At 48.4% G+C, this 22,412-nt stretch overlaps 1 protein-coding gene across 1 annotated transcript in view; it reads right to left on the reverse strand.

The window, feature by feature from the left end:
- The window catches only part of LOC135102387 (RNA-binding protein fusilli-like), a 132,969-nt gene that overhangs the window by 40,117 nt on the left and 70,440 nt on the right, over positions 1-22,412 (reverse strand). Inside the window, 1 exon segment of the mRNA XM_064007572.1 lies at positions 7,179-7,233. Coding sequence (XP_063863642.1) covers positions 7,179-7,233 — 55 coding nt within the window.

The following is a 22,412-nucleotide window of genomic DNA, read 5'->3' on the forward strand; positions in this document are numbered from 1 at the left end:
TCTTGTATCACATTCCAACCATAATACAAAGGACGTTTCCCCAATGGCTCCTCACCGTCACAGCCTCAAGTCACAAATGGTCCACGCCACGCCAGGACCTCAGCCGCCCTCCTCGCCACCTCCATGCAGCCACCAGGCACTTCCCTCACGCAAGATGGTGCATGCAGTGTTCTCGCCTCCCCACGCCAAGACCTCATGACCTGTACCACCTTCGCTCCTCCAAGCCCGCTATTTCGACCACACCCGTCACACCTACTACTGCTGCTGCTCCACCCTCCTTCCCTACACACCAGAAGTACTTACTCCACCACCACGATCACCGCCACTACCACTAACATCTCCATTACCACTACACCAACTCTGCGCCACTACCACCAACACCACCACCACTTGCATTACCACCTCGACTTCTACCACCACCATCACCATCGCTACCATTATTCCCTCCACTACCATTATCTCCTCCACCACCATCACTACTACTTGCTTTTATCAAAATATCTTGCACTCAATTCACCTGCTATGCAAGATGTCAGCTCGCACGTACACACACACACACACACACACACACACACACACACACACACACACACACACACACACACACACACGTTCATATCCCCTCCCTCCCACCCCACCCCCGCAACACTGTCTACTCTCACAGACGCACACTCTCCCTCCCGTCCCCCGCTTAGAAACTTGTAATGACAGCCATTGGTGACGGCAGGCAGGCGAGTCAAGTGCCCCACATCGGAAAGGTCACCACCTCACCACCAACGTCCTGCCACACCTCGGGGCGCCTCGCCGTCACCACCACACCCCGGCCTAGTGAAGCACCCGCAGCCCTCGGTACTGCAGCCCTCAACATCCTGAAGGTTGTTTTAATTATCTTTATATACAGATACCATACATTCTCCTGAAGAAGGTGTGTTACATTTTGACGCACACTAACACACCGTGAAGTGACAGCCAAGAGTGTGTTAAGATGGCGACTCCTACGCCCTTAATAGTTAAAGTTTTGGACATACACTATAACTGCGCGTGGCCTCAGAGCTAATCTCCGTCTCCTTGGCCTTTGAGACTGCGGTGGATGATGTCTCTTCTCCCCGTAACACTGCGCTACTTCATGGGACATCCGGGTTTCCACAGTTTACCCTCCCTAGGTGCCCATTTATCGACTGCCCTAAGGGAAGCATGAAAAGATGACACACTCAATACCACTACTAAAACAAGGTATCAGTCACCCACCAAGCATTAGCGGCAGGAGTCATTCTGTCAGTGTTTTCAAAGTGCATGGCTTTCAGCGTTACCTTGACCTCGCTTCACCAACACTGCTCTCGTTGCAAATTATCCACATTCAAATTAGAAATTACTTATCCAATGAAAATAAAAGGGGAGGGAGGACATTTGACAGACATCACTTCCGTCCTTCCCTTCAGCATCCAGCACCTAGATCTTGTCACGCACACGGCAATAAACGTTACTGACACGAGGTAGACAAGCGAGAATGAGATGGCTTGGGCGCCTCTAGAGGAGAGACGAGAGTACGTTGGGAGGAGGAGGATGCTGGAGATGGATATCCCCGACAGGAGAAAGAGAGGGAGACCAAAGAGAAGGTTTATGGATGCAGTGAAAGACGATCTGCTTATAAAGGGTGTGACTGAGGAAGCAGGAGACCGAGAGTTTTGGAGAAGGTTGATCTGCTGAGGCGACCCTTGACGAGAGCAGCCCAGAGAAAACGAAGAAAGGAGTCATTCAAAAAAACCATGCGCTGCTCCTTCTTGGCCTTTAGTTGAATATAGTTAACGAAATTGTATAAAATGAAAAGCTATCCAAGAAATGCCTCATGTGCGTAAGGAAGGCAGCAGCAACACCAGTTATGCTGTCCCGTGCCCACACAACTCTCGCAGGAACACAAGCTAAGGAGAGAGAGAGAGAGAGAGAGAGAGAGAGAGAGAGAGAGAGAGAGAGAGAGAGAGAGAGAGAGAGAGCAACAACATTCTGCGGCGCACGGTCGGTAATGGCGATGGTCAGAAGCGTAACGGTGCGAGACGTGTGTGTGTGTGTGTGTGTGTGTGTGTGTGTGTGTGTGTGTGTGTGTGTGTGTGTGTGTGTGTGTGTGGCAGTGAGCATCGCACCTGAGCCCCGCCAACACCTGCCTCCATGACGGGGCCTTCTTGCACCCTCAACCCCTCACCCCCTCGCTCCCCGTCCCCTCCTCCTCATCCCTCATCCCACTCTCTCTCCCCTCCCCACTCTCTCCCCTCCCCACTCTCTCTACTCCTCCCCACCCTCTCCCTCCCTTCCTCGCCTCTCTCCCATGAACCTTCTCCATCTCATAATCTACTGTAGGCGAAAGGAGGGATTGGGGGGGAAGGAGAGGAATGAGGCATTAGTGGAAGGGGTTTGATGGGGCGGAGTGAAGGGTAGTCTAGGATATGACGGGGAGAGGGGAGACGGGAGAGGGGAGAGGAGTGGTCAGCAACATTCCTTCCCCAGACCTGTCGCACCGGTCCTCCTCCCTCTCCTCCTTGGCGCCTCTCTCTCTCTCTCTCTCTCTCTCTCTCTCTCTCTCTCTCTCTCTCTCTCTCTCTCTCTCTCTCTCTCTCTCTCTCTCTCTCTCTCTCTGCTCCCACCTCTTCCCCCTCCCTCCCTCTCTCCTTCCCCTTTCCACCCAAGCTCTGGAAACTTGCCTCACTGTTGCTGTACCGGTGAGAGATTTAAAGAGAGAGAGAGAGAGAGAGAGAGAGAGAGAGAGAGAGAGAGAGAGAGAGAGAGAGAGAGAGAGAGAGAGAGAGAGAGAGAGAGAGAGAGAGAGTGGGGGAGGGCTGGTTTCCTTACGAGCCAGCGGGGATGAGGGAGCAAAACACGCTGATCTTCTTAAGTAAAAAAAAAAAAAAACGAAAAAAAAAGTTGGGTAGGGTCTCATTAAGCGGGGGCAGGTCAATCACCTCGGCGGGGGCCACAAAAAGCCGTGGCAGCACAGACCCCCAGCGATCGACGGCCCGGCCACAAAAGCACTCCACTTCCTAATCGGCGCCTCGTTACTACATCACTTGGCACCTACCGCCTCGCCGCCGCTCCCCGCCTCATCACTCTGCCCGTCCCGCTGCCCCGCCTGCTTCATCGCTCACCCGGCCGCCCTGCCTGCACCTGCGCCTGTACCACTGTTATCGCCTGTTTACATTACCTGCTCTCACAACACTACCTTTGCCACCCTCACAATCACCTTCTTTTAACAAATCTTTTATTTCTTTCTCTTGGCAATAAAATGGAGCATGCACCTTCGCCCTCCTGCCGATGGGTAGTGGGCGTGGCCAAGGGCGTGAATGAAGAGAGAGTTCGTTCACCTAACCACGCCTTCCCCTCGAGGCAGGCAGTGGAGAGATGGTGGCGACGGTGGCGGCGGTGAATGTAGCAGCCAGCAGCTCCAGAAGAAGAGCCGCTAACGCAAACAGGTCGAGGTGGCCTGGAGGAGCACAACGCCCCGCCGCTCCTCGCCGCTCCTCGCCGCCCTGCCCTGCCTCCTGCCCGCGGCCACCCCGCCATAAAGAGGGCCGCCTTCTGGTCGGGCACCACCGCCACAACCTCGGGGAGTGGTCGTCGCAGCACAGCCCGGGAGCCTTGTCGTTTTTGCTTCCCCTTGACCCTTGTTGCTCCTCCTCCTATACCTCCATCTTCTTCCCCTTCCCCTTCCGCCTTCACCTTCTCTCCTCTCCTCAGCCTCCTTAACCCTTTAGCTCCTAATAGTATATGTAACTGTGGATAAATTTATTCAAACAAAATTCAATTATGTGCACTAGGAAGCTTTCTTAAATTCTCGATCATCTCCTTTGTAGTGAGCGCCATCTTTCAAATTAAAGTCTGTATTCACAGAAGACTATTTCATTAAACCGAGAAGAAGCCACCACAGGAGTCAGAGGGCTATTAAAAGGCCTTACTTCCAGGATGCTCTTGCAAAGTATCCTCACGAAGAAGAGACTTTTCTTAATGTTTACTTTCGGGTTCTTTATATATATATATATATATATATATATATATATATATATATATATATATATATATATATATATATATATATATATATATATATATATATATATATATATACTTTTTTTTCCTGAACGGGCATCATGTACAGGAAACGAAGTCATGAATAATTCCGGAGTGCCTGAGCGTGGGTGGAGGAGGAGGAGGAGGAGGAGGAGGAGGAGGAGGAGGAGGAGGAGGAGGAGGAGGAGGAGGAGGAGGGAGGGAAAGTGGAGGGACGAGGATGGGCGATGAGTGCATGCAAAGACTGGGAATGAATGCAGGAGGGAAGGAACCGTACGGCAAGCGGCAGAATAGGACAAGAAAATCTATACCTCTGCCTCGCCTCATTCCTATTTTCAGTATTCCGGTCTCTCTCGTGTGTCATCTCCATCCCAATCCTTCCCTATCCTCCTCTGTGCGCTGCTCGCTCTCTTCTTTAGCCCCGTATCTGTTCGTCACGTTGGATCTCTCTCTCTCTCTCTCTCTCTCTCTCTCTCTCTCTCTCTCTCTCTCTCTCTCTCTCTCTCTCTCTCTCTCTCTCTCTCTCTGTGTGTGTGTGTCTCTCTCCACCCCACTTCTTTTAGCTACCTTTCTACATCTAAACCTTCTTCCCTTTACGGACACAAATTGGTGCAGGGGGAGGGGGCAGGGATGAGGGGTGTGGGTCGAAGTGAATGGTGGGGGGAAGCAGAGCAGAGGATGTGGAGTGCGGCGTCTGGTGGCGAGTTGCTTGCGGCCCTGGGTCCTGTTACTTGGCGGGGCGGTCAACACTCCTGAAGGCGCACGTGAGGAAGACCTTTGCTACCCTTGCTACTTCGAAACCTTCAAGAGATATCCTCCAATTTTGGATGATTCTTTTGACCTCTCTTTAGGGATTGGTACTCTCAGTGGTTCTTTGTTCGCACTTTTTGTTGCTCTTGGCCGTTGCCCCTCTTATAAAAAAAAAAATAGGTAGGCAAGGAGGGAGGAAGTGGTATGTGAAACGCTTTGCTCTCTTGGCAAGACTACATAATTCCAAAGGCCGCCAAGAAGATCAGTCGGGTTTATCAAGAGTGTTTCTCCTCCTTAAATGTGGAAATATCGTTAATCTGTCACAAGAACCATAAAAGAAAAAAAAAACATCCTTAAAAACCCTTGTAACTTCAACTAAAACCTACTGAATGTGAGAGTGGAAGTGCAGCGCAGCAGTGATTTATAATATGGTCCTACGTTTAGCGTCAAGCAAGAGGCAGTGACTGAGGTTGGAGCACAGAGCAAAGCCAGCCAGTGTGATGCCTCGCCTATCCTGCCTCAAATCAAGCTTTCATCGATGTTCTAATACTTCAGCCTGGTAGTTTTCAGAAATTAGTGGGCAGGTACAGGAACGCGCGGGCTGGGTGATGGGAGGGCGACCTGATTCAAAGGGGCCTGTTCTCCGCCACGTGAAAGACTAACGTAATGATACAAGGATTACAACTGTCCTTTAGGGAAGTGTGTGTGTGTGTGTGTGTGTGTGTGTGTGTGTGTGTGTGTGTGTGTGTGTGTGTGTGTGTGTGTGTGTGTGTGTGTGTGTGTGTGTGTGAGAGAGAGAGAGAGAGAGAGAGAGAGAGAGAGAGAGAGAGAGAGAGAGAGAGAGAGAGAGAGAGAGAGAGAGAGAGAGAAACAGGTAATTCATCTTGTTGTTCCTGAGTACTGAACTGTAAATACTCTTCAGCACGTGATCCTCTTAACACACACACACACACACACACACGGACTGACCCTAGCGTAGCGAAGACCGCCTCATAGTTAGCCAGGTCAAGTCCCGCTGCCCATGTTCGTGTGTGTGATGTCGTAAACTCGGCGTTCAGGGAGGATGTAGACAAAGAGAAGGCAGAGAGAGAAAGTGAATGAAAATGGATGGGAGTTGCGTAATGAAGGATGAAGACTAAGGGAAGACAGAAAGAAGTGGAATGGAAAGGGAGAAAAGTAATGAAGATTTAGACAAAAGAGAAGGCGGGAGAATCAGAATAGAGCGGGAGAGAAGTGGGGAATGAGATGTAGCCGAAGAGAAGACGGTGAGAAATGGAGTGAAGGAAGAAAAGTGAATAATGAAGAACGTGGACAATGAGAAGATGAGACAGTTAGGGTGGAAAGGAAGAAAGTTGCGTAATGAACGATGTAGACGAAGAGAAGACAACGAAACAGAATGAACAGAAGTTAATAATGAAGCGCATACACAAGAAAACCAATGAGAGAGAGAGAGAGAGAGAGAGAGAGAGAGAGAGAGAGAGAGAGAGAGAGAGAGAGAGAGAGAGAGAGAGAGAGAGAGAGAGAGAGAGAGAGAGAGAGAGATAACAGGATATGGGAATGTGTAAGAAAAAAAAAAAAGAAAGAGAAGTTGAGTGAGGGATGGGAGTGTGAGAGAGGATATGGGAACAAGTGGAAATGTGAGCCGTAAGTGGACCTCGGATCCCCCACCCCCAATCCTCCCATCCTCCTGATCAGCTACCACTGGATACTGGATCACAAACCTGACTCGAATGAACACTGATGACACGCCGCTCATTAACGAGAGAGAGAGAGAGAGAGAGAGAGAGAGAGAGAGAGAGAGAGAGAGAGAGAGAGAGAGAGAGAGAGAGATTGGATGGAATTAGGTGGCAGATATTGATAGAAAGCGTATCTACAGCAACTCACAAACAGACAAACAGACAGATAGTCAGATACACACGCACGTACGCACTCACGCACCTTCCCTCCCCTCTTTCCCCTCTCCTCCCACTTAGATAAATAAGTACATAAATAAAATAGATCATTAAATAAATAAATAAATAAAAACTATGCCAGTTGACCATTTAATAACACAATCATGTATTTTGTGGTTAATCAATCTTTCTATCAATCTAACTATCTATCACATCTATCACTAACTGTCTATCTATCTACGTATCTTTATCAGTCTGTCTGTATATCTATCTATCTCCATCTATCTTATTAACCTGTCTGTACATCTGTCTACTTATCTATCTTACCCATTATGACTGCTCTGTTTAATCCACTTGCCTGTTCTCTCTAAGGTCTAGCAGGATAGTAGGCCTTTTTATGTACTTCCTTTTTGTCGCCCAAGGCCAGAGCCACTCTTACGTAGAACAAGAAAATTCCCTCAACATCTCTCCCTGTGTACTCACCAGATGCCGGGCTCTAGTCTGATCATGATGGATTCTGGCAACACGAATCTGTGTCCTGGAAAAAGAGAAAAGGGAATTTGTTAAGTATGTAAAAAGAAATGAAGGAAAATATAATGTTATTGATTAATTATTGATTTAGGACATTCTGAAGCAGCAGTATAAAGACCTGAAAAGAAGTCACGACTGAAATTAACTATGACAGTAAAAAGAAGCAGTAAAGAATGTGAAGCAGATGCACAGAATGGAGACTTGAGGGAATTTCAAACAAAGCAAGAAAGCGAACATGAAGAATGACCAGCATGAAAAAGAAAAGCATAAGAAAGACAAATATTTCACTGTTCCCGGGGTAAGAAGCGTCAACGAAGAAAAAACAAGAGAAAACGGAGTAATATTAGTCTGGACCCAACAGCTGCAGCAGTACTGGAGGGAGGGAAGCAGGGGGAAGAAGAGGACGGAGACAACAGCAATGAGCCATGTGCCGCCCTTCTCCACCGGCCAGCGAGTTGCCCCTGGGACACGACGCCCGCTACACGGAGGTGCATGGGGGCGGTGGGGATGGCAGTAATAGTGGCAACAGAGGAACACGTCTTCCCGCCCCTCGCCGCCCATCACCTGGTCCGCGGCACTAATAAAGGCACGTTCACCCTCGTCACGGTGCGGCGGACACCATTACCTACGTACGTTCACTACAACCACCACCGCCATCACGTCTCTCCACCACCACCTCCACCATCACCCGCTGTAATCTCCGCCGCGGTGCCGTCACGTGCAGGTGAGGGCCGAGGGGAGGAAAACACAGCGTCATGACGGCCACGCCCTTGCCTCTCTTTCCATCTTGCCTCATAAGAAAACAATTATGTCCACACTACTCTAGCGGCAGGCAGACAGAGCGTCCAGCACCTCTCTGCCTCTGCTTCTCTGCCTGCCTGCCTCTCTGCCTCTGCTTCTCTGCCTGCCTGCCTCTCTGCCTCTGCTTCTCTGCCTGCCTGCCTCTCTGCCTCTGCTTCTCTGCCTGCCTGCCTCTCTGCCCTGCTTCTCTGCCTGCCTGCCTCTCTGCCTCTGCTTCTCTGCCTGCCTGCCTCTCTGCCTCTGCTTCTCTGCCTGCCTGCCTCTCTGCCTCTGCTTCTCTGCCTGCCTGCCTCTCTGTTTCCCTGGTTCTTTGCCTGTCTGCCTGTCCACCTCTGTTTCTCCGCCTCTTCTTCTCTGCCTGTCTGCCTGTCTGCCTCTCTGTTTCTCCGCCTCTGCTTCTCTGCCTCTGCTTCTCTGCCTCTCTGTTTTTCCGCCTCTGCTTCTCTGCCTCTGCCTCTCTGCCTCTCTGTCTCTCCGCCTCTCTCGGTGCTCTCAAGGTGAAAAACAACTTGACCATCGCCAAAACCGGTGTCGTCATGACCAGACTCAGCCGCAGCCAGTCAGTCTCACGATCTTAAAAGGTTCCCATGAGACTCGCAGGTTCGGGGAAGAAAAAAAAAAAAGAAGAGAAAGAATAGAGAAAATAGGAAGTGTTCTCTCTTCTGAACGACTCCCGATAGCTTTAATTAATTGGGAGTGAAGACATCAAGGCACATCAGACTTGCATGGATTCAACACTTATCAATTTTTCACCTTTCATTTCACTTTACGTCAGACAGAGTAGCTCGTCACAAACAGCCTCCTAAGGGCCAGTAAGTCTGCTGCTGTGCCTTCTTCCTTTGCATATGGCTCGCATGTAGCAAAGGAAAGAACATGAAGGCATTTGATCTTCACGTCACGCTCGAGTACCTTCGCGTGAGGCATCAGGCAACAGGTTCTTAAACTTTTCTTCTTTTTTTCCGCTCTCTCTCTCTCTCTCTCTCTCTCTCTCTCTCTCTCTCTCTCTCTCTCTCTCTCTCTCTGCTGGGAAAATATTACACAAAAGAGAAGAGATGTGGAGAGGACGGTGGGGGAGTGTTGCAGTGCCACCAGTGTAGAGGTGTGGTGACTGGTGGTGAGGCGGTAAACAGCTTTGTTACGTGCACGGTTATGCAGAGGTGTGGCGGCGTGCAGCGTGACGTGACGTGATGTCATGTCATGTGATATGTGTTGGTGTTTGTAAGGAAAAGATAATGAGTGTGACTGAAATGGATCGAGGGAGACTTACAACATCACGCTTCTAATTCTAAGTAACTAGTTTTAAATGAGAGCCACGTTATTTTTTCATTAATCACTCAGCTGCGACAGACTGTAATGTAGTGTGGTGCTTTGTGGTGAGGAAATATGGTGTCTGGTTCCGCTGGGATGTGGCGTTGTGGTGTTGTGGTGCTGTGGTATTGTGGTGCTGTGGCGTGCGGTTTTAGAGGAGAGAAGTAGGACACCGTGGGAGATTTCAATGTGTGTGAATGGTGTGTGTTTGTGTGTGCATGTGTATGTGTGGTGGATGACTGATATGATGCGAGGTACAGTGGAAGGTGGATGAGACGTAGAGCGCTGTGGAGTGTGGCCGTGTTGTCCATAGATGTGGAAGAAGTGGATGAGTGATTGAAGCCATTGGAAGTAGCTATCAGATGGGACGAATGTGATGTATGGTAGTGACTAAGAGGAGGAGGAGGAGGAGGAGGAGGAGGAGGAGGAGGAGGAGGAGGAGGTGTGTGACGTGCAGTGACGGGGAGGTTAGGAGGCGAGGCTTGGCAGTACAGTGAAGGCTTGTGGCAAAGCGTGACGAGGTGAGGGTAGTGGCGTGTGGTGCGTGGGTGAAAAGTGGTATAGTCGGTGCGTGAGTGGGGGTTGAGTACTGTACGTGGATTATCTGAGAAGAGCTAGGGTGCGTGAGAGGGAGAGGGTGGGTGGGATGCAAGGGTGGGTGATGGGCGGTGGTAGGAGTGGTGGGAGAGAGAGAGAGAGAAGGGGGTGTGCAGCGTGTGGTCTGTGGGTGGTGGTGGGAGAGGGAGAGGGAGAGTAATATGTGAGAGCCTGGTCGGCGCGGCACTCAGGTTCCCACAGGAGCCATCAGGTGTGGGTGGAAGTCCGCTTGAGGAGTCACGCCCTGACAGATGCTCCGACAGCAGGAGGCGGGTGAGAGCCAGCCCACCTTTGTTCCCACGAGGGGGAGAAGGAGGAGGACCAGAGGGATCACAAAAGAAGAACAAATAGCAACAGATCTGCTGGTCCTCATGAGGCTGTTTGTGGTCTACTGCACCATGAAGAGACACAGGACAGCAGAGGAGGAAAAGAGAAGGAGGAAAGAAGAAAAGAGAGGATAATAAATAAGAATAAAATATAAGAAGAAACAACATAAGCTAAAGAAATAAGAGGATGAACATAAGAAAGACAGATAACAAACAAGGAGAAAAATAGAGGGAGAGGAGGAAGAAAGAGCATGATTGAAAGGAACATCAGCCGAACAAGTAACAGGAAGGAAGAGGAAGACCAGGTGGAGGAAAATAAAGAGGAGGAGGAGGAGGAGGAGGAGGAGGAAGATGGACATTGAAGAGATAAGGAATATAAAAATTACCATTGACTTTGTGTTAATTAAGGTGACCGTGCCTGGCTAGACTGGACAAATCGAGTAACAGAACAACATAGCAAAATAAGAAGAGGAGAAGAGAAGAAGGAAAGAAGGAAAAGAGAAGGAGGAAAGAAGAAAAGAGAGGAGACGAGAAGGAGAAGAGCGAGAAAAGCAAGAAAGAAAGGAGGGAACAAGAAGGAAACCCACGAAAGATCATTGACTCGGAAAAAAAAAGTAAAAATAGCAGATGAACAAAAAACCAAGACCATACAACTGGAGACGACGTGAGAGAGAGAGAGAGAGAGAGAGAGAGAGAGAGAGAGAGAGAGAGAGAGAGAGAGAGAGAGAGAGAGAGAGAGAGAGAGAGAGGCCTTTACGCTTCAGACAGTAAAAAATATTGGTGTTGAATGATTTGCTGTTCTCTCTCTCTCTCTCTCTCTCTCTCTCTCTCTCTCTCTCTCTCTCTCTCTCTCTCTCTCTCTCTCTCTCTCTCTCTTGTAGCTGTAAACTCCTCTCCAAAGACAATTCTTTACCTTAACATCTCCTCCTCCTCCTCCTCCTCCTCCTCCTCCTCCTCCTCCTCCTCCTCCTCCTCCTCCTCCTCCTCCTCCTCCTCCTCCACCTCTTCCTCCAGTGTCCTCAGTACATCTCTGAATTATCTAAATAAGAAGCAATCACTCTGTTCTCTATCTTCCAAGTGCTACGCCATCACCATCACCATCACCACCACCACCACCACCACCACCACCACCACCAGATAAAACGGCAACATCATGACTTCCAGCACACCACGACTGCAGCACTCAAGGTTTGCCGCCCGTCCCCGCCGTCGCAGACCACATAGGGACGAGGCCCGTTCATCCGTCGCTAAATCCAACCCAAGACTCCACAGGTATTGTGTATCAGGGAGGGAAGGAAATAAATTGCCCGCAGCAGACTTGGACGTGACTTGCTCCTGCTGACGAAATTGTTGCGTTCTTCACCAGCCGTCCTTACTTCGTCTCCTGAGCTCCCGAAGAAGACAGGTATAGTAGGCTTCCGGTGCTGTCTATAGGCCTGGCGTGCACATCCAGGCGGTAAACTTCAGCACACACACACACACACACACACACACACACACACACACACACACGACAGAGTGGCATTGCACGAATAAGTAAGACGAGAATCATACTAACAGAATACAAAACAGCTGCTCAAAATCAAAGGATATCACATGTACGAAACTTAAAGGGAAGTGTGTGTGTGTGTGTGTGTGTGTGTGTGTGTGTGTGTGTGTGTGTGTGTGTGTGTGTGTGTGTGTGTGTGTGTGTGTGTGTGAAAACCTGCCCCTAAAGGCGAGACTGGTGCAAGGAGAACGGTCACCTGTATTAAGAAATCAGAGGATGTTGCAAGAAAACCTGACACACACACACACACACACACACACACACACACACACACACACACACACACACGACAAACTCCCTCCCACCACTCAGCCTGCATATCAACCGCCGTCCCAGACACCAGAGTGACCCACCAGATGCGTCAGGGAAAAGCCAAGAGGCGAAATTGGAAGTCGCTGAAATAAAGATACTGCGACGATGCTACGACTTTCCTACGAATGATGAGGCTGGACAAACTCAGGAAGGAACACATCAGAGGCACAGCACATGTGGGTCGGTTTGGAGACAAAGCGAGAGAGTGAGGTGGTTTGGGCATGTCAGGGGGAGATACAAGGTGGGGAGAGAAGGATAGAGACAGAATAAAAAGAGGAAGACCTGAGAGAAAGTTTATGGATATAGTGAAAGAAGACGTCCTTGTAATGGGTGCGATGGAGGAAGACGCAGAAGACGAAGCACGATGGAGAAGGTTGACTCTCTGTAGCGATCACTAACGGAGGCAGCCCAGAGATGCAACAAGACCGCGACGTCTCCTGGAGTACCCAAGCAAACCCGCTCATTACCAAACACTGGCGTATTACACATTTGACTATTCCTGCTCAAAATTCAGTGTGAAAATGGTGCCCTATATTGTCATCACACACACACACACACACAAACGTAATTTCGATCATCTAAACTGTTAGTGACCTCTTGTAAATATAAATGAATAAATAAATAAATAAATAAATACTACTTTGCATCTCCGTGGACCTTTAACAAAATGGCCACACATGCCAGTATGTAGGATAGATAAGAGAACGTCAAGAAGATGAAGGGGGAGGAAGAAGCCTGATGGTGTGGGAGTCTTGTGCTGGTGGTTGAGTCAGGTTGGGTCACGATGTTAAGGTCGGTCAAACGTGAACTAGCGGGAAGAAAAATAATGTCTGATCACACACACACACACACACACACACACACACACACACACACCTCCTCGACCCTAAAACCACAATGACTAAGTTTCGTATCATCGATTATAATTAATGGTATTGTGTCTCCAGCGAGGCACTGATGGAGGGAGGGAAGCGTTAGGCAATGTTAGACAGCTGTACTTCCCCTCATCCCCCCAAGTTCCCCAGTATTCGTCCAGCAAGTGTGGGAGAGCATGGGGAAGCAGTAACTTGTTCATCCACTCCTCCCCAGTACACATAATGGCAACACGGCAATGCACTGTGTGTCATTATCATCACCAGCATCATTTATTAGCATGACCATCACCATCATTATTATTACCATTAGTCAAATCTCCCATCTTTCTTAATTTAAAGAGACGTGTAGCCTTATTAGATAGTGTTAAAGCTTTCTCTCTCTCTCTCTCTCTCTCTCTCTCTCTCTCTCTCTCTCTCTCTCTCTCTCTCTCTCTCTCTCTCTCTCTCTCTCTCTCTCTCTCTCTCTCCATTCCTTTCCCTGCATCATCAAACACCCTCCTCCTCCTCCTCCTCCTCCTCCTCCTCCTCCTCCTCCTCAAACTCAGTCACCCCTCTCACTCCCTTTTCTTTCCTTCTAAATGTCATCACCCTCCTTAACATTTCTCCTGCCTCATCCTGCCGCCACCACCACAACCCACCGCCGCCACCGCCGCCGCCACCACCACAGTTCCTTGTCACCGCTTGTAAGTATTAAAGTATTTCCTGTATACAGTATCAATACCCATTTCCTTTTTTCTCTTTTTCATCTTTCTCCTTCTCCTCCTCCTCCTCCTCTTCCTGCGTCTTTTTCCATTTTATTACATTCTTCGTTTCGTTTCTCCTCTTCTCTGTCCTCCACTAAGCTGCTCTCCAATTCGTACCTCGGTTCTCCTCCTCCTCCTCCTCCTCCTCCTCCTCCTCCTCCTCCTCCTCCTCCTCCTCCTCCTCCTCCTCCTTGTGTAACTTCAGCGTTTTCCTCCGAAATATACAATGGAATTCTTGCTTTACACCGTGTATTTTATTTTACCTTATGTGTTAACATCATTATATGTTTTTTTTTCTTCTTAAGCAATAGCGGAGGAAGAGACATAAGGAGAAGGAAGAGGAGGAGGAGGAGGAGGAAGAGGAGGAGAAGGGAGGAGGAATTCTCTCTCTCTCTCTCTCTCTCTCTCTCTCTCTCTCTCTCTCTCTCTCTCTCTCTCTCTCTCTCTCTCTCTCTCTCTCTCTCTCTCTCTCTCTGTCTGCCTGTCTCTGTCTCACACACGAGGGTCGGTCACGTCTCGCATAAAGCTTGGTATTCTTCTCTACCTTTCCTGCCTCCCTCTTATCCTCCTTTCCTGTCTCCCTCCCTCCTTCCATCCCTCCCTCCCTTCCCTCCTTCCTTCCCTCCCTCCCTTCCCTCCTTCCTTCCCTCACCCCCCTCCCTCCGTCTCCAAGAACCAGGTGGCTCCATTTCAGAGGTAATCTCGCTGGACACACAATTACATCACAGCTTCCCAGAATTGTCCGGCGCAAGTCAAGGTCAAAGAGAGGAGCATGAAACGTTCGGTAAAAAGGGTGACACAAGACGAGACACCTGCGAGAACACTGGAGCAATCAGTGCCGGTGAACAGAACACCTGAGTGAGCGGCGGCGACGGCGGTCTTCTCTTGCATTCCAAAGACACCGGGGAATGGGGGAATGTCCGTCGCTGTTCTCCTTCTATAACCACCACCGCCACCGCCACCACCACCACCGCCGCCGCCGCCGCCACCGCCGCCACTACCACCACCACCGCCGCCAAGATCGTTATGTTGATATTCATTCTACACGTCACTATTAGCTCAGATCTCTCTCTCTCTCTCTCTCTCTCTCTCTCTCTCTCTCTCTCTCTCTCTCTCTCTCTCTCTCTCTCTCTCTCTCTCTCTCTCACTTTTTTTTTTTTTTTTTGCTTTACTATACAGAATCGTGAGCTATATTTTCTTTTCTCTTCTTCCATCCGCAGACTTTCCGCCTTTCTCTCTCTTTTTCCACCTCTCTCACCTAAGTTCTCTTCCTCCTCCTTAATTATGCACCATCCCAAGCCATTCTCTTCTCCTTCTGCCCAATATTTTTTTCTCCTCACTTTATTTTTTTCCTGATCTTTTACTTGTCTTTTTTTTTATTTATTTATTTTGTTCATCGTGCAGCACTGAACTCCATTTTAAAGAGTCACTGTCATCGCCATGATAATAACAATAAGAAGAAGAAGAAGATCAAGAACAAGTACAAAACGAACAAGAAGAGCGAAAACAACACGAACAACAGAAAGAAAATAATAATAATAATAATAATAATAATAATAATAATAATAATAATAATAATAATAATAATAATAATAATAATAATAAACTTTACCATCTCTAGCTAAAACAGTCTGTGAGTCGTCTCCGCCAGTTTTTCTCACCCCCAACCAGCTGCTAACTCTGTACAGGGGCCTTATCCGTCCATGTATGGAGTATGCTTCACATGTCTGGGAGATGGGGGGTTCCACTCATACCGCTCTTTTAGACAGAGTGGAATCAAAAGCTTTTCGTCTTATCAACTCCTCTCCTCTTTCTCATCGCCGCAATGTCACATCTCTTGCTGTCTTTTACCGCCATTTTCACGCTAACTGCTCTTCTGATCTTGCTAACTGCATGACTCCCCTCCTCCCGCGGTCTCGCTGCACAAGATTGTCTTCTTTCTCTCACCCCTATCTGTCCACCTCTCTAATGCAAGAGTTAACCATTATTCTCAGTCATCCATCCCTTTCTCTGCTAAGCTCTGGAACTCCTATGACTTGAACTCTTTCAAGAGGGAGGTTTCAAGACACTTATCCTCCATTATTTGATTCTTCTGTTTGGAACTCTCTATGGGACCTGGCATTAAGTGAGTCTTTTTTTCTACAACTATTTGTTGCCTTTGGCCAGTGGCCTTCTTGCATAAATTTTTTTTCTACCTCTACACACACACACACACACACAAATTTATTCAACTGATATTCAACATTAAAGGAATTTCCACAACTACCACCACGACTACCACATTCCTTCACGCCGCTGCCAGGCTAAGCCACTATACCATTCCTTCCACCATCACTACCACCACCACCACTATGCCTCCCCATCCCAATCACCATTTCCATGAAGATTATCGCTCCACCACCACCACCATCACCACCGTCACGCCCTCCTCGTCTCAACAGTTCTCCCTCAGGATTCACTTCGCATATAGACACGCGAGGCAAGGTATCGAGAACTCATATTTGCTCGTCCCTCGCCGGTGGTTGGTTTAGAGCGAGTGTTTGCCCAATGACTGACTGGCTGACTAGCAGACTGACTGACTGACTGATAGAGCGTTCTTTACAGGCGGAGATGCAATGATGGTGATGGTGACGATGGCAGTAGTAGTAGTAGTAGTAGTAGTAGTAGTAGTAGCAGTAATAATAATAATAATAATAATAATAATAATAATAATAATAATAATAATAATAATAATAATAATAAAGATGATAATAATAATAATACAAAACAGGAAAAGGAGGAAGAGGAGGAGGAGGAGGAAAAACAAGAATAAAAAGTAGTGAAGCACAGAAGCATCAGTTGACAGAGTTCAATGGCTACTGTTCCACAAAGCTTTATTTATTGGCATGACCAGAGAACTGAGTGGGGAGGAGGAGGAGGAGGAGGAGAAGATATCATTAGTGTTGTTGTGTGCAGCGGTAGTGGAGAGGCTATGGTTGTGTTTATGGAGCTTAGGGTTGCAATGTTTTGTGTTGTCAGAGGAACACTGGCGATAAGGAAAGGAACACAAGCATTGCCATCTGTCACTAGCTGAGCAGGCGGCGCAAAGCATCTCTCGAGTCGAAGGCAAACGTGTTGCTCATGTGTGTGGGTGGTGGTGGTAATGGTGGTGGTGGTGGTGGTGGTGGTAATGGTGGTGGTGGTAATGGTGGTGGTGGTGGTGGTGGTGGTGGTGGTGGTTGTAAAAGAGAACCACCAGGGCCAGAAACCTGTTGGTCGCAGGGAAGCTGCCGGGAGGCAACACTAATGCCACACACCCGCCACACACTGACGCAGCTCTTCACCACACTTCACACTGGCCCTGCGGCATCCTCCCTCCCTTCCTCCCTCCCCGCCACCACACGTTCTCCTGCCCAACAGTGCGATACAGCACGTTATGAAGAAAGAAAACACGCAGGTACAGCTCATCATGAAGGATGAAAACACGCAAACACGCCCACGGATGCTGCAGGCAGTGTGGCCACGGTGGGGATGACAGATCGAACACTGTCTGTTTGCTATTCATGGCCATCAGGCATCACTCGTGGCGCGCCCTCTGGGAACACAACGAGGCCATGCTGCTGCTGCTGCTGCTGTTGCTGCTGCTGCTGCTGCCACAAGTCTTGCCTTATGTTCCTGTCGGCAGGAGGCGGCAGCCGGCGACCCGTTACCTCGTCCCCCACCCCCTCTCCTCTCTGTCCCTCGCAGCCCAACCACTTGTGGATTACCACTTGTCGGCGTTGGGGTCCCCGCACTCCCTGCCGGCAGGGTGAGCTGCCCCTCGCCTTTTCCCCTTGTGACTGCAGCAATTCACTGTTGACTAATGTGTGTGGTGAGGATGTTTGGCGCAACATAATCAATGCCGCCAGTGAACAATGTTCTCGCTGCGGGACTGAATATCCCGCACACTTGTCCACAAAACCTACCCGTGACCTGCCACCCCCGTGCTGTCTGAGAAGATCTGTGCGTACCTGATTTTATGCTGCTCCCTCTCCCCCCCCCACCTTCTCTCTCTCTCTCTCTCTCTCTCTCTCTCTCTCTCTCTCTCTCTCTCTCTCTCTCTCTCTCTCTCTCTCTCTCTCTCTCTCTCTCTCTCTCTCTCTCTCTCTCTCTCTCTCTCTCTCTCTCTCTCTCTCTCTCTCTCTCTCTCTCTCTCTCGTATACCGATATTATACTCTCATATACTCACCCTTACTTGTGCCCAGCAATCCCGACATTAGCAAAGTCTTACGGTCGGAGTGCAGGGTAGCAGTGATTGGTGAATGGTCGGTGTACTCGTATGTGTGTGTGTGTGTGTGTGTGTGTGTGTGTGTGTGTGTGTGTGTGTGTGTGTGTATGTGTGTGTATGTTCGTGCGTGCGTGCGTGCGTGCGTGCGTGAGCGCGCCTGAGCGGCTAGGCAGGTGACCCCGTCTATCAAGTGGCCTCATGTGTTACTGGATTAGATAAGGTGCTGTTCATGACCCTGCCTCACCCTCACGTAACCCCCCCCCCTTTATCTCTCTCTCTCTCTCTCTCTCTCTCTCTCTCTCTCTCTCTCTCTCTCTCTCTCTCTCTCTCGACTCCTCTCTCTCTCCTCTCTCTCTCTCTCCTCTCTCTCTCTCTCTCTCTCTCTCTCTTCTCCCCCCACCAATCAGAAGAGCCAGAGTGCAGCAAGAGTGATTCATGGACTCAGCCGGAGTGACACCGCGGCGGAGATTACGAGAGACAAGAGGAGGTCGTGGCTCGTGGCATATTCAAGGCGAACCCAGACAATTGTACACTGAGTGAAAGCTATTCCCTTCTCTGCCCACCCACCACCCAACCAGCCACACAGCCAGCCAGCCACAGAGCCACCCAGCCGCTCAGCCACCTACCACGCAACCAGCCAGTCAGCCAGCCAGCCAGCCAGCCAACCAGCCAGCCAGCCAGCCACCCAGCCAGCCTCACGCCGTCCCAGCCTTTCTCTCGACCACTGCCTCGCCTCTATAGTGCTTGTCATTTCACAACATCATTTCAGGGACGTTTGTCTTTTTAAGGGATTCTGGCCACAGGCAACAAAATTAGGGGAGAAATGTATCATGGAAGGTTTCAGCGCCGAAGGAGAAGAGTCAGACACTAAGCCCAAAATTACATTAAGAAGTGTGTTCAAACCCTAATCATGAAAGGCTTCAAGTCACAGTCAGCAGTAAATACAGAAGCTGGCAGGGAGTTCCAGAGCTTACCAGTAAATAAAGAAAAAAAAAAAAAGCAATACTGGTTAACTTGCATCCTCTCCCTGTGTTTACTTCACCGCGATGACAGGTTGAGAAGGGAAAGATTAAGAACACTGGCTCTCACATTAAGGAGGTGGACAGAATAGGGATCAAAGGATGCAGAAAGTCTTGTGCACACCTACGCCACGGGACTGGAGGGTGGAGAGGCTTGGAATTAGCAAGACCAGAACAGTGTGAACGTAAAAATAGCGATAGGAGAGAGAGAGAGAGAGAGGAGAGAGAGAGAGAGTAGAGAGAAGAGAGAGAGAGAGAGAGAGAGAGAGAGAGAGAGAGAGAGATTGGAGTGACGATCTGCTGCCAGTACACTCATATGCGACGTTGCTGTGTAAAAATACTAACACTCCTCTTCCTTGCCTCACTAGACACGAGAAATGGGAAGGAAAAAGAGAAGCGAGGGAAGAGGAGGAATGGAGGGAGGCAAAGAATGTGTAAGAACTGAGAGGAGAGGTGGTGTGTGTGTGTGTGTGTGTGTGTGTGTGTGTGTGTGTGTTTTTAAAAAGTAGTAAGGTGGTCTTGATTGCACGGTAGTCGACGGTATATCTTTGTGGAGGGACTTGTTGGGGGGTTCGAGAGAGAGAGAGAGAGAGAGAGAGAGAGGAGAGAGAATGGTTGTGAGCAGAGTGGTGGTAGGAAGGGAGTGGGAGATGGAAACAGGTAGTGGGGTTGTAGGCAGTTAAAGAAAGAGGCAATAAATGATAACAACGGTAATGGTGGTAGTGGCGGTAGTGGTAGTAATTAAGAGAGAGAGAGAGAGAGAGAGAGAGAGAGAGAGAGAGAGAGAGAGAGAGAGAGAGAGAGAGAGAGAGAGAGAGAGAGGTGGTGTGGGGGAGATAGCCAGCCATTAACAGCATCTCCCACACACTTCTCTTCCCTCACAACCACTAGGAGTTTTTTATTTCCCACCACGGCCCTTCCCCAAAACTCGCGGGGGAAAAGAAGGTAATATAAAGGCGACCACAGAACGTAAACTTTGTGTGGAGTAAACAACTGAATGGAGAGTAAATTTAACGTATGTGTGAGTGTATGTAAAAATGAAGCAGAGAAACACGAGAACACTGGAAAAACAAGGAAAGCAGCAAGAAGTCATCAAGTCTACACGTGGCAGTGCCTGAATAAAGCATACCTTTTTACTGCCACTTTCCACCCCCATCTATAAATTTGTCTAATCTTCTTGTACAGCTTCCTGTTGACTCGTCACTAACAAGCTGATTACCGAGTCTATTCCATTCATCTGCCAGTCTATCTGAGAACCAATTTCTTCCTGTCTCTTTTTTTTTTTTTTTTTTTGCAATGAACAGTTGTGAATATTAAAAAAGAGTGTGCCCGTGCTGGTTTCAAGTGCTTAGTTCTTCCCTGTGTTAATGGCTTCGCTTCCTGGCAAACAAGTCAATTTCCCGTTCCTTTCAAAACCACACTTGACAAACAGACGCTGCTGCCCTCACGCTGCCTCCTGTGGGTGGGAATGTCACGTCTGCTCGCTCATCAGTAGCAGGAAGAGGAGGAGTAAGAGGAGGAGCAGGAGGAGAGTCAGAGGAAACATGTATAGTGGCAGGCCAGGTGACTTTGCTATGCTACTCTGAATGCTACTCTTTCCTTTTTTAGAGATCATCACTGAAAAAAGAAGAGAACAAGAGGAAACATGTATGGTGGCTGCTCAAGTGACTTTGCTAAGCTAGTCTTAATGCTACTCTTTCTCTGTTTTGAGATCATTGCAGAGAGATTACTACTCGTACAGGTGAGAGTGCCTCCCGCCGCCCACTCCTCAGGTACACCCCCAGCAGGTGAAGAAAGCTGGTGAACAAACTGCATTTGTTCCTGCGCTGCACACTTGATGCGAGGGATTAATAACTTCGATTTTTTTTTTACAGTTCAGGTTTTCTACTTGGCATTCCAAGCTTCATCATTTATAAATGTTAAAATATTGCGGTTTGTTTTATTAACCAGGAACTGGAATTAGGAGAAAAAAAACGGGAAAAAAAATCTAAGTTATTGATTTAACAAAGAACATTTTCTGTACACACACACACACACACACACACACACACACACACACACACACACACACACACACACACACACACACAGACACACACCTGCTCTAATAAATATGAACCAACACAGCCGATGATCATTTTACGCACTGATCGCTATCTTGCAAGACTTCCACACCAACCAACACTGTTTTATGAATACAAACACCACTTATAATTTTTACTGATATCTAACACAATTCCATCCCTCCATCTCACTCCTTTGTTACTACTAGTGAGTAAAAGGAGAGACGTAACGTGTTAACAACTATTGCGACGGCCCAGGCAAGAGGTGAGATGATGAACGCTGGCCTTTGCAACATTTTTAATACCTGCAACACTCCCAAGTAAACATGCCATCACAAGTACAATAACCAGAAGAACCAATACATTAAATCTTTTTCAGGCGTGCGCAGTAGTGCCTGAGTCAGGATGTGGCGCGTCGCTTCAACACTCCATGCAGTCTTTATTATTCCTTCTCGCAGCTGTTGCCGAAGAAAACATTTGCCTCAAGGAGCCTCGCCAAAGTACTCAATTTCCGGCTGCAAACACACGTATGCCTGTTTTTCCCTCTCTCTCCCAGGTGTAGTGATTGTAATATCTTTGTATTTTTACCCAATTATGTTTTTTTTTTCCGTCACAAGTACACTGATAACACCACTAGACTATTTCTGGCCACTTATGCCATTCCCCACCACAAGCGCATTCATAGCACGTACTAACATCAAACAAGTTTCCTCCAGTCATGCACACTGCACACTGATAACAACATCAAAATATTTTTTTTATCCAATTATGCCTCATTTTTTTTCCCACACGCGCATTTATTACAACTAAACTTTTTTCTCTCATTTTTTTATTTTATTTTGTTTTCCCGACAGCAGTTTGCTACGCGTAATACAGTAGGCAGTTTTACACCAACAGACCCCCAAACGTGTCGTTACTACACCAGAAGCGGTTCAGTCACATCATCCACTTTTCTGATTGTCTGTCTGTCTGTCTGTCTGTCTGTCTGTTTGTCTGTCTGTCTGTCTGTCTGTCCACTAGGTGCTCCTGTTTCATTAGCTCCTCGTTAATGAAATGTTCCATGGCAGAAGCTTGTTTTTCTACGCTCGCGTTGTCTGCGGATTACGATAAAGGGTTTCAGTTGAAAGTAATTGGCTTAAATTAGGAAGAAAAAATGGTATCATTACTAAGCCCTGTGGCGCATAGTTATCCCATTAGAGACACGTAAGCACCCTGAGATCTGACCATTAGGTAATTATAATCCGTTATATTGCTCCGGAAGTTTCAAGGAAAGTACGAGGAAGACTGCAGTGGTCTGGCCATGTCATGCGAGGAGGAGGCGACCACATGTGTAGGAGGCTCATGGAT

The sequence above is a fragment of the Scylla paramamosain genome, chromosome 7 (genome assembly GCF_035594125.1).
Source record: "Scylla paramamosain isolate STU-SP2022 chromosome 7, ASM3559412v1, whole genome shotgun sequence".
Taxonomy (NCBI): domain Eukaryota; kingdom Metazoa; phylum Arthropoda; class Malacostraca; order Decapoda; family Portunidae; genus Scylla; species Scylla paramamosain.